General features: G+C 44.2%; 1 protein-coding gene across 5 annotated transcripts in view; it reads left to right on the top strand.

The window, feature by feature from the left end:
- Nucleotides 1-12,179, top strand: part of ZNF341 (zinc finger protein 341) — a 64,472-nt gene that overhangs the window by 36,004 nt on the left and 16,289 nt on the right. For all 5 annotated transcript variants that reach the window (XM_060188656.1, XM_060188654.1, XM_060188655.1 and 2 more), the window contains 5 exons: nucleotides 851-1,059; nucleotides 5,769-5,865; nucleotides 9,082-9,214; nucleotides 11,211-11,322; nucleotides 11,575-11,645. In XM_060188656.1, coding sequence (XP_060044639.1) covers nucleotides 851-1,059; nucleotides 5,769-5,865; nucleotides 9,082-9,214; nucleotides 11,211-11,322; nucleotides 11,575-11,645 — 622 coding nt within the window. The remainder of the gene's footprint in view (nucleotides 1-850; nucleotides 1,060-5,768; nucleotides 5,866-9,081; nucleotides 9,215-11,210; nucleotides 11,323-11,574; nucleotides 11,646-12,179) is intronic.

Consider the following 12,179-nt stretch of genomic DNA (forward strand, 5'->3'; position numbering starts at 1 on the left):
GGGCTCCTTTCTCAAAGATTAGATGACCATAGGTGTGGGGCCTCACTAAAAAGTTTTTAAAAAAAAAAAAAAGAATTATATAGATGGGCAGGCACAGGTACTGTTTATCAGAGTGTGATTTTCAAAATATTAGAAACTTTTTTTTTTCTTACCTGAGCTCAGCTTTTTTTTTTTCTTACTGCTCAGCTCTGGCTTATGGTGGTGCAGGGGATTGAACCTGGGACTTTGGAGCCTCAGGCATGAGAGTCTGTTTGCATAACCATTATGCTATCTACCCTCCACTCCCAAACTCTTACACAAATAGCATAGCAAGTCAGAATTTAAAAAAATTTTTATTTATTTTCCCTTTTGTTGCCCTTGTTGTCTTTTTATTGTTGCTGTAGTTGTTGTTATTGATGTCATTGTTGTTCGATAAGACAGAAAGAAATGGAGAGAGGAGGGGAAGACAGAGGGGGAGAGAAAGACACCTGCAGACCTGCTTCACCACCTATGAAGCAACTTCCCTGCAGGTGGGGAGCCAGGGGCTGGAACCGGGATCCTTATGCCGGTCCTTATGCTTGGCGCCACGCGCGCTTAACCCACTGCATTACCACCCGACTCCCGCAAGTCAGAAATTTACTCAATCCATTAATTATGTAATTCAGATTAACTCCTTAATGACAGAGCTTGGGGATGACGAAGTCAGTTCAAAAGTGAATGTATGTGTGTGTGTATATGTGTATATATCCCTCTCCCTTCTCAATTTGTCTTTATTAAAAAAATTAATTAAATAAGTTATTGTTTTAAAAAAATAAAAGCAGGGCTCCAGCACAAATGACTCTAGCACCCACCTCCCATCCCCCACCTTCAGGTGTACAAGTGTGTTGTCAAGAGCTGCGCCCAGACATTCCCAAAGCTTGACACGTTTCTGGAGCACATCAAGAGCCACCAGGAGGAGCTGAGCTATCGATGCCACCTCTGCAGCAAGGACTTCCCGTCATTGTATGACCTGGGCGTGCACCAGTACTCCCACAGCCTCCTGCCTCAACACAGCCCCAAGAAAGACAGCGCAGTTTACAAGTACGTGCCTCCCTCCCCTCTTCCCACCAGGACCGCAGGCATCTGTGGCCTCGGTGGTTCAGAGGGGAAATTGAGAGGCCAGGCTGAGCTCTGGGTTCTGGGCTTTGACATTGGTGGGGAAAGATGCTAGCCCTCCTTAACCCACTCTTCAACTTGGCAGAAATTTATCCTTAAAAAAAACAGTCCTTGAAGAGAGAGACTAGTTATTCCCTATTTATGGTGCGGAGTTGTCTTTAATTTTTTTTTAAGTAAAAACCTGTTTTCTTTTTTTAAAAATTATTTTATTATTTTTTTAATTTTAATGAGAGAGATACACAGACTCCCATCTTTAATTTTTTTAAATGTGAAGTGTTATTATGTCTGATATTTATAACATTTAAAATCAAGATGGCACACTGATTCTTAGAGTGAGGAAAAGACTGGCCAGAGGAAATGGGGAAGGGCAAGTTGATGGGATTATTTTGATATTGTGATGGTGGTAGATATATAATGAAACTTATACACATAGAGAGATATGAAGCCCCACTTGCAGGGGGAAAGCTTCATGAGTGGTGAAGCAGGGCTGCAGGTGTCTCTGTTCCTCTCTATCACCTCCTTCCCTCTTGATTTCTGCCTGTCTCTATCCAATAAATAAATATAATTAAAAAAGTAAAGTGAAGAGTGGTGACACTCATCTTGGGGTTATGTAGGACTATACCCCTGTGATAAATCATGTAAGTCAATATTACCTCAAGAAAGTGATTAAAAGAGAGAGAGAGATGAAGCGATACTCCAGAAGTCTAATAGAATAGTAAGTAAATTAAAACATTTAAAAATGCTAACAATGTTGTATGTGTATGTATATATTTTTTGGGTTATTTGTACTTACTTACATAAGGTATTGAAGTATCACATGAAGAAGTAGGGCAGGGAAGCTGTCTCAGAAGCAATGTTATTTAAACTGGGTTTTCAAGAATGAGTTTGCCAGGTAGACAATGAGTAGGTAAGGTGGAGTACATTCCTAGCAAGAAGAACTGCAAGTATAGAGATGTATAAAGTTACAAGTGGTTTTCTTTCTTTCTTTCTTTCTTTCTTTCTTTCTTTCTTTCTTTCTTTCTTTCTTTCTTTCTTTCTTTCTGTGGTTTCTCTTTTTCCCTTCCTTCCTTTCTTTCTTTCCTTTTTCTAAAGTGTGGGAGGGGTGGGGGGGTGGTGAGGGAGTGTGTGTATGTGTGTGGCATGCTCAATTTCACTGTTCTGAGCCACTTTTTCATTCGGATAGATAAAGAGTGATGGAGACCAGAGAGGGAGACCACAGTACCAGAGCTTTCTCTGATGTCCTAGCTCTTCCTTTGTGGAATGGGGTCTTGAACCTGGGCTTCTAGCCTGGCAAAGAACGCTCCCTACTCAGTAAGCTCTCTCTCTGGTTCAGTATCAAGCGGGTTGGAATGGTTGTCCTATAGAACTGAAGTGGGAGAAGAGGTGAAGTAAAGCTTGGTGGAGAAAGCACAAAAACATTGAGGAGTTGACAGGGTCCGGGGACTCAAGAAATAGGGTGTAGGGCAGCTTACCCTGGGAGAGATAGGGAATAGAGCTATATGTCCTTCACCAGATTTTCTAGATGTTAACTTTTAACACATTTGCTTCATCATGTTCTGAGCTGAGAATTATTTTTTTCTATTATCTTTATTCATTTATTGGATAGAGACAGGCAGAAATTGAGAGGGCAGGGGGAGAGAAAGAGATACCTGCAGCATTGCTTCACCACTTAAAAGCTTTCCCCCTGGGAGTCGGGCAGTAGCGCAGCAGGTTAAGTGCAGGTGGCTTGGCGTAAGGATCCCTGTTCGAGCCCCCGTCTCCCCACCTGCAGGGGAGTCGCTTCACAAGCAGTGAAGCGGGTCTGCAGGTGTCTATCTTTCTCTTCCCCTCTCTGTCTTCCCCTCCTCTCTCCATTTTCTCTCTGTCCTATCCAACAACGACGACATCAATAACAACAATAATAACTACAACAGTAAAACAACAAGGGCAACAAAAGGGGATAAATAAATAAATATTTTAAAAGTTTCCTTCTTAAAAAAAAAAGCTTTCCCCCTGCAGGTAGGGATTGGGGGCTCAAACTCAGGTCCTTGTACATTGTAACATGCGCATTCAACCAGGTGTGCCACCACCAGGCACCGAGAATAATTTGCTGACATGATGTTTTTTTTACCTATTCGCTAGTTCTCTAAAAAAAAAAAAAAAAAAAAAAATATATATATATATATATATATATATATAGTGTCTTTACTAGGAAAAAAAAGATAAACTTTTATGTAAGCCTGATATTGTTAACAAAACCGAGAAGTTAAATCAATATAATTCTGTTATTGTGGTCCGCGAGGTGGCACAGTAGATTAAAGCATTGGAATCAAGCAGGAGGTCCTGAGTTTGATCCCTGGCAGCACATGTACCAGAGTGATGTCTGGTTCTTTCACTCTCTCCTCCTATCTTTCTCATTAATAAATAAAATATTTAAAAATAATAATAATCTGTTATCTACAAATCTTATTCAAAAGTTGCCAAATGTTTCAACAACATCCTTGATAGACAAAGGGAAATGCCATTTTTTTCTGGCCTAGGATCTAATCTAGGGCTCCACATTGCATTCAGTTGCATTTAGTGCCATCTAGGCAGAACATATGCCTTACTCTGGCTGTGTTTTTCATGAACATGATAGGTTTTTTTAAAAAAATTTTTTATCTTAATGAGAAAGGAGAAAAAGGGAGCAGGGGAAGAGAGGGTAAGAGAGCTATCAGAGTACTGCTCAGCTCTGGCTTATAATGGTGAGACTTGGTGTTTTTGAAGACTATAGGCCATCTTTTTTTTTTTTGTAGTATGTCCCCAGTGTGTCTGATATGACTTTAGGATTAGGTCCAGGATGGCTATTCTTGGTACAAATATCACCCAGGGATGCTGGATCCTTCTTAGCACACCCTGTCAGGAGGTACATGGCACTGGTTTGTCCCACTGCAGGCAGTGTTACCTTGAATGACTTAGGGTGGCATTTCTGGCAGGGAGTTTTAGTTTCAGTAGTTATTGACAAATTGTCTCCCACACAAACCCATGTCGCTTTGCCACTGAGATCTGTGCGATTCATACTCTACTCCTCACCCCCCCACCCCCACCCTCCAATCAGCCTTAAATTTCGCTGCCTCCTCTATCTGGCGGCCTGGAGGCATTTAGCCTATTTTCAGTCTATGGGCTGGGTGCACAGCCTGCCATAATGAACCTGGTGTACAGATGGCAGAGTCCACATTTCTGTTTTGGGCACGAATCATCCACCTACCTACACTGTTTCTCACAGGCACCTCATTGCAGATGGGCACATTAATTGGGAGATGTCTTCATGGTAGGGAGATGGTAGGATGTTTTCTTTTTTCAGAGTGACTCATGACCTGAAACTGCTATTTTGAAGGCTTGTTGAAAGCAAATATGCGGTCTGGGAGGTGGTGCAATGGATAAAACACTGGACGTTCAATTATGAGGTCACAAGTTTAAACCCCAGCATCACATATGCCAGAGTGACATTCTGGTATTCTCTCTCTCTCTCTCTCTCTCTCTTTCTCTCCTCTCTCTCTCACTCTTCTCTCTCCTCTCACTTGTTAATAGAAAAGGTAAACTTAAAAAAAAAAGTGAGGGCCAGGTAGTGGCACACCCAGTTAAGTGCACATATTACCAAGCATCAGGAGATTACTGGGTACAGCACAGTTATCTACACATGGCCTCCATTTCCCAGCTTCACATCATGGGTGTCTACAGAATACTCTCAGCTATACAGAATAGGACCTCAGCTCGCCCCACCAAGCCCCCCTCTTCTGTTCCTTCTCCAGATTCCTTTGCTTTGGTGCAGTACTCCACCCTTAGTCCAAGGTGCCTGGAGGTATCTGTCTCTCTTCCTCTCTTTCTCCCACTTCCCTCTCAATTTCTGACTATGTTTATCCACTGCTCCTGGAGGCCATTCTTCCCATTTTGTTGCCCTTGTTGTTGTGCTTGTTGTAGTTGTTATTGTTGTCACAATGTGTGTGCTTTTCTGTCTCTATCTAGAAGAGAGAGAGAAAGAAAAGGGGAGAGAGAAGGGTCATACAGCAGCTCACATTAGCGTGGAAATAGTAGCAAGTAGAAAGAGTAGACTGGGGGTTGGGTGGTAATGCAGTGGATTAAGCACACATATGGTGCGAAGTGCAAGGACTGGTGTAAGGATCCTGGTTCAAGCCCTGGCTCCCCACCTTGTGAAGGGGGGTCACTTCACAAGCGGTGAAGCAGGTCTGCAGGTGTCTATCTTTCTCTCCCCCTCTCTGTCTCCCCCTCCCCTCTCCATTTCTCTCTGTCCTATTCAACAACAATGACAGCAATAACAACAATAGTAATAACCACAAAAAAAAAAAGGGCAACTAAAGGGGAAAAAAAAATAGCCTCCAGGAGCAGTGGATTTGTGGTCAGGCACCGAGCCCCAGCAATAACCCTGGAGGTAATAAATAAATAAGAGAGAGAGAGAGAGAGAGAGAGAGAGAGAAAGAAAGAAAGAAAGAAAGAAAGAAAGAAAGAAAGAAAGAGTAGACTAACTTGAGCATGACTAAAGTACAGGAGTTTGCCTCCTAACATTGACCTTATGGAAGGAGAGTGGCTCCTGTACCTTCTGGGGCAGCCCAGCCCCATGAGTTTCCCTCTTACCTCTCCTGCTCCTTCTTGTCTAGGTGTGTAAAATGTGTCAACAAATACTCCACCCCTGAGGCCCTGGAGCACCACCTGCAGACTGCCACACACAACTTCCCCTGCCCTCACTGCCAAAAGGTGAGTACCACTGCCCTTCTGGCTGGAAGCATAGTGGGTGACAAGTGAGCAGTCGAGTAAGCCTCTGACTTCTTCCCACCTGCATTGATAGGATGCACACAAAGCCTGGGCTGTCTGCACCCACAGCACTTCCTCTGTAAAGACTTGGGCTCTGCCTGCCCCATCTTACCCATCAGACTCTTGGCATGGCCGTCCTGCATATACTGCTGAGTCTGACTGTTGACGTGGGGTGAGATCTCTCCTGGGCCCAAGACAGTGTCCAAGCAATGGCCTTCAGCTTTCAGATGTGCTATTCTCCTTTTCTGGTTCTTTTTTTTTTTTTTTTTTTTCAGTGATTTGGTCACTAAAGCTTTTCCTTTAGTATCATCAGCTACCCAAGCAGTGTCCCAATTTCCAGTTGTCTCAAAAATACCATTGTTTCTGTACTTTGTTTGGGTCAGGGCCATTTATTGCATTTGGTTGAAGCAAGCAGGGTTTCTGTTACTTTACAGGTTACCTGTACCAGTGGTTTTGCTGATTGTGCCCTCTTCTCTCCCCCATGTGTTTAATTCTTTGTTCTGCTCATTTTCTTAAAACTTCACATGGCAGATTTTCCAGGACAGCCCTGATTCAGCTTTGACCTCATTGTAGGTTTTTCTGATTAAGTAGCCTAATTTAGGACCTTGGTGGTTCAAATAAAAGGTATCTTGAATTGAGCAAGAACTACATGCAAAGTAGCTTTCTCAGTATTTTATCTGGTTGTTTTGCTGTTTTCTGTTTTTTTTTTTTTTTTTTTTTTTTACCAGAGCACTGCCCAGCTCTGGTTTATGGTAATTCTGGGAATTGAATCTGAGACCTTGCAGCCTCAGACACAGAAGTCTTATCTATTTTCACTTTATTTATTTATTCATTTTTACCAGAGCACTACTCAGCTCTGGTTTATTGTGGTGCAGAGGACTGAACCTAGGACTTCAGAGCCTCATTCATGAGAGTCTTTTTGCATAACCATTATGCTATTTACCCCCACCCTTATTTATTTATATATATTTATTTGTTTATTTAATGAGAGATAGAGAGAGAAAGGAAAATCAGATCTCTGCTCAGTTCTGGCTTACAGTGGTGCTGGGGATTGAACCTGGGGTCTCTGAGCCCTAGGTATGAAAGTCTTCTGCGGAAGTCGGGCAGTAGCAGCAGGTTAAGCGCACATGGTACGAAGTGTGAGGACCGGCATAAGGATCCCGGTTCAAGCTCCAGCTCCCCACCTGCAGGGGAGTCGCTTCACAGGCGGTGAAACAGGTCTGCAGGTGTTTATTTTTCTTTCCTCCTTTCTGTCTTCCCCTCCTCTCTCCATTTCTCTCTGTCTGATCTAACAATGACAAACGACATCAATAACAACAACGATAATAACTACAACAACAATAAAAAAACAAGGGCAACAAAAGGAAAATAAATAAATAAATATAAGAAAAATTGTTGAAAGAAAAGAAAGTCTCCTGCATCACCACTATGCTGTCTTCCAACCCTCAGTATTTTATCTAATTTAACTCATTTAACCCTAGGAGGTAGACCAGTTCTGCAGTCAGGGAAACCAAGGCATAGAAAGCTCACCCAGGGGAGTCGGGCAGTAGTGCAGTGGGTTAAGCACACATGGCACAAAGCCCAAGGACTGGCGTAAAGATCCTGGTTTGAGCCCCCGGCTCCCCACCAGCAGGGGAGTCCCTTCACAGGCGGTGAAGCAGGTCTGCAGGTGTCTATCTTTCTCTCCCCCTCTCTGTCTTCCCCTTCTCTCTCCATTTCTCTCTGTCCTATACAACAATGACAACATCAACAACAACAACAGTAATAACTATAACAATAAAACAACAAGGGCAACAAAACGGAATAAATAAATATTAAGAAAGAAAGAAAGAAAGAAAGAAAGAAAGAAAGAAAGAAAGAAAGGAAGCTCACCCAGTGGTCTAGGAGGTGGTGTAGTAGCTACGGTGTTGGATGTAAGCATCCCCTGTGCCAGAGTGATTCTCTGGTGTTTTCTTTCTCTCTCTCTCTAATACATAAATTTTTTTTAAATTTACTTTTATTTATTTATTCCCTTTTGTTGCCCTTGTTGTTTTATTGTTGTAGTTATTATTGATGTCGTTGTTGTTGGATAGGACAGAGAGAAATGGAGAGAGGAGGGGAAGACAGAGAGGGGGAGAGAAAGACAGACACCTGCAGACCTGCTTCACCGCCTGTGAAGGGACCTGCCTGCAGGTGGGGAGCCGGGGGCTCGAACCGGGATCCCGACGCCGGTCCTTGAGCTTAGCGCCACCTGCGCTTAAACCACTGTGCTACAGCCCGACTCCCATAAATATTTTTTTAAATGTGAGTTGTCAGTAGGGAGATGACTCAAGCTCATGTCCTGATCCATGAGACCCTGGATTCAGCCTCCTACACTAAATATGCTGGAGTGGGACTCTGGTCAGATTCTCTCACTCTCTCAAAATAAGTAAAATAAAGTAAATAAGTAAAAATAAAGTAAAATAAGTAAATTTAAAAAAAGAGAAAAAAGCAGACTGGAGAGACAGCATAATGGTTCTGCAAAAGACTTTGCTGCCTGAGGCTCTTGAGATTCCAGATTCAGTTCCCAGTACCACCCTAAGCCAGAGCTGTACAGTGCTCTGGTCTTTCTCTCTGTGTCTTTGTATCTCTTTCATTAAAATAAAATATCTATAATAATTAGTATATAAATGTAGGGCCAGAGAAATAGCTTTCTGTATAAGGTGCACGCTTTGCCATGTGCATGGTCCAAGTTTGAGCCCTGGTATCACATGGAAGGTGCTCCAGAGGAAACTCCAGGACTAAAGTGTCTCTCTATTTGATTGAGAAAGTGGCCCAGCAACAGTGCTGAGCCCCAACCCTGCGGAAAATAAAATTAATGTGGCTAGATATTCAAAGGTGGAATTTGATTTGCGTGGCTTGGTGTTAGGGAGCCAGTGACAACTGAGTTGGGTCTTGAAGGTTGAATAGGAGTGTGGTCCTAAGGACAGAGAAACATCCACAACAGAAGCTCCTAGCAGGAGCTTTTAATTGGACTGATGGGTGAATAGTGGGAGCCCTGAGGCTCTTAGGACTGAATCTGATGTTTTGCCCTCTTCCCCCCTGCTGGGCAGAAAGGATGATGTCTCCAAGTGGGCTGGAAGCCATGGCTCTTTGAGCTCAGAAGAATCAGGCCTGACTGTGGCTCCTCTCTCTTGCCAGGTATTTCCTTGTGAGCGCTACCTGCGGCGTCACTTGCCCACTCATGGCAGTGGCGGCAGGTTCAAGTGCCAGGTGTGCAAGAAGTTCTTCCGGCGGGAGCATTACCTCAAACTGCACGCTCACATCCATTCGGGTAGGTATCCAGCCCCCACCAGCTCCCTCCCCTTCCCCAGAGCCCCCTTTCTACTCCTCTCCCCATCCTTCTCTGGCATCTCAGACCCCCTTCTGTCTTCTCCCTCCCCATCTCCTTGGCCCCCACTACCCACCTGTCCTCTTGCCTAACATAGGGGCTCTCATTGAGGCCCTGGGAGTCTGTGGGGGGACTCTGCCTCCCTGTGAGTTAACCCTTTTAAACCATCCTGAGTCCCCAGAGGTATGATGCAAAATTCCCTCCCATATCTGGATAAAATCCCCTGTCTGGGGAGTTGGGCGGTAGCACAGCAGGTTAAGTGCAGGTGGCACAAAGCACAAGGACTGGCCTAAGGATCCCAGTTTGGGCCCCCGGCTCCCCACCTGCAGGGGAGTTGCTTCACAGGTGGTGAAGCAGGTCTGCAGGTGTCTATCTTTCTCTCCCCCTCTGTCTTCCCCTCCTCTCTCCATTTCTCTCTGTCCTATTCAACAACAATGACATCAACAACAATAACTACAACAATAAAACAAGGGCAACAAAAGGGAATAAATAAATAAATGTTTTTTTTTTTTTTTAATTTTTTTTTCTTTTTTTTTTTAAATTTAATAATTAATTATTTATTTTGTTGCCCTTGTTGTTTTGTTGTTGTAGTTATTATTGATGTCATTGTTGTTGGATAGGACAGAGAGAAATGGAGAGAGGAGGGGAAGACAGAGAGGGGGAGAGAAAGACAGACACCTGCAGACCTGCTTCACCACCTGTGAAGTGACTCCCCTGCAGGTGGGGAGCCGGGGGCTCGAACCAGGATCCTTCCGCTGGTCCTTGTGCTTAGCGCCACCTGCGCTTAACCTGCTGCGCTACCGCCCGACTCCCATAAATGTTTTTTTAAAAAGGACAGAGGACAAGGGTTCTTTTTATTATTATTATTTATTTATTTTCCCTTTTGTTGTTGTTGTAGGTATATTGTTGTTATTGATGTCATCTTTGTTAGATAGGACAGAGTGAAATGGAGAGAGGAGGGGAAGACAGAGAGGAGGAGAGAAAGATTGACACCTGCAGACCTGCTTCACCGCCTGTGAAGCGACTCCCCTGCCGGTAGGGAGCCAGGGGGCTCGAACCGCGAGCCTTACACTGGTCCTTGCGCTTCGAGCCATGTGCACTTAACCCACTATGCTACCACCTGACTCCTAAGACTAGGGTTCTTTTGTAATCTGGGAATTGTACTTTTTCTTTACTATTAGTATTGTTGGTGGTATTAAATATACATATATAATATAACATTATATTATATCATATATCATTATATTATATCATATTATATTATATTTTCTCTGTTTTTCAGATAGATACAGAAGCAAGGAAGTAGAGAGAGAACTGCTTCATTAGTCTCACCATCTACTTTCTCCCTGGCCAAACTGGCCTCCCCATTGATCCTCAGACATACCACCTACACACACCTTTCCTTATGCCTGGGATCCTCACTCCCAGAGTCCTATGTCTTTCTACCTTAAAGACCTCAGTTCTCATCTCATGTGTTGCCTCATAGAAACACCTTTCCTGGGAGTTGGGCAGTAGCGCAGCGGGTTAAGCGCACGTGGCACAAAGCACAAGGACCGGCGTAAAGATCCTGGTTTGAGCCCCTGGCTCCCCACCTGCAGGGGAGTCGCTTCACAGGCGGTGAAGCAGGTCTGCAGGTGTCTATCTTTCTCTCCCCCTCTCTGTCTTCCCCTCCTCTCTCCATTTCTCTCTGTCCTATCTAACAATGACAAAATCAATAACAACAACAATAATAACTACAACAATAACAACAAGGGCAACAAAAGGGAAAATAAATACATAAATATAAAAAATAAAAAATAAAAAACACCTTTCCTGACTATGCTGTTGAAAATAGCCCCTTCTTGGCTTAACATAATCCTATGGAACTAAGCCCTTTAGTGAGGACCCCTGTGCCCCATATTTAGAGACTCTTGAGTACTGCCTGTGTCCCCTCTTGCAGGTGAGAAGCCCTACAAATGCTCAGTGTGTGAGTCCGCTTTCAATCGCAAGGACAAGCTGAAGAGACACATGCTGATTCATGAACCGTTCAAGAAGTATAAATGTCCCTTCTCGTGAGTAGACACCGCTGTGGGTTGGCAGGCTGGCAGGCTTGCTTAGCCAAGATGTCACCCAAGATGTCTGAGGGCCAAAGGCTAGCTCTCCTCTTCTGTCCTGGGTCCTGCCTGCCTGCTTCACTCCCTACCCTGCCTCCTTGCCTAGCCTTTAGGGTTAACAGAGGGGTTCCTCATGTCCAGAGCTAGTGGAGGGGCCACCAGGAAGGTTAGCTTGGCTGAGTCCCATGACCGCTGGCTCTGGTTTCCTAGGTCACACACTGGCTGCAGTAAGGAGTTCAACCGGCCAGACAAGCTGAAGGCGCATATCCTTTCCCATTCTGGTAAGTGGCTTGTGACCTACCCGAATGGACTGGTTCTACTTAAGCCTCCTGGGTGGGCTTACCAGAAAAGCAGTCATCTTCCATAGGCTATGACCCCTACTTGGTGAGTTCCAGTCCTGTGAGCCATGAGCCATGCCTGTGGTAGCATCTGGAGAGTGCACAGGAGGAGTCAGGGACAGTCCTTGGCCTGAGAGGAGATAAGTATTAACCAGAGAGATGACCAGCATAGTAAAGGTTTAAATCAGGTGTGAAGGGAAATCAGATTTCAACTGGGTCCACAGCACAGCTAAGATGGTTCCTTGGTATGCTCAGCAGACAGATCAGGGCAGCTTGGGGGCATGAGGAAAGTTCTCTAAACCTCTTAGTTTCCTGGAGACACCACAGAACCTCCTCAGGGGCTAATGCCTCTCCAGAGCCTAAATAGCTTTCTCTTTGGTATAGAATAGGGTTTCTTTCTCTTTTTTCCCCCTCTTTATTTATTTATTGGATAGAGACATCCAGAAATTGAGATGGGAGGGGGAGATAAGAGAGGGT

The sequence above is a fragment of the Erinaceus europaeus genome, chromosome 1 (assembly GCF_950295315.1).
Source record: "Erinaceus europaeus chromosome 1, mEriEur2.1, whole genome shotgun sequence".
NCBI lineage: Eukaryota > Metazoa > Chordata > Mammalia > Eulipotyphla > Erinaceidae > Erinaceus > Erinaceus europaeus.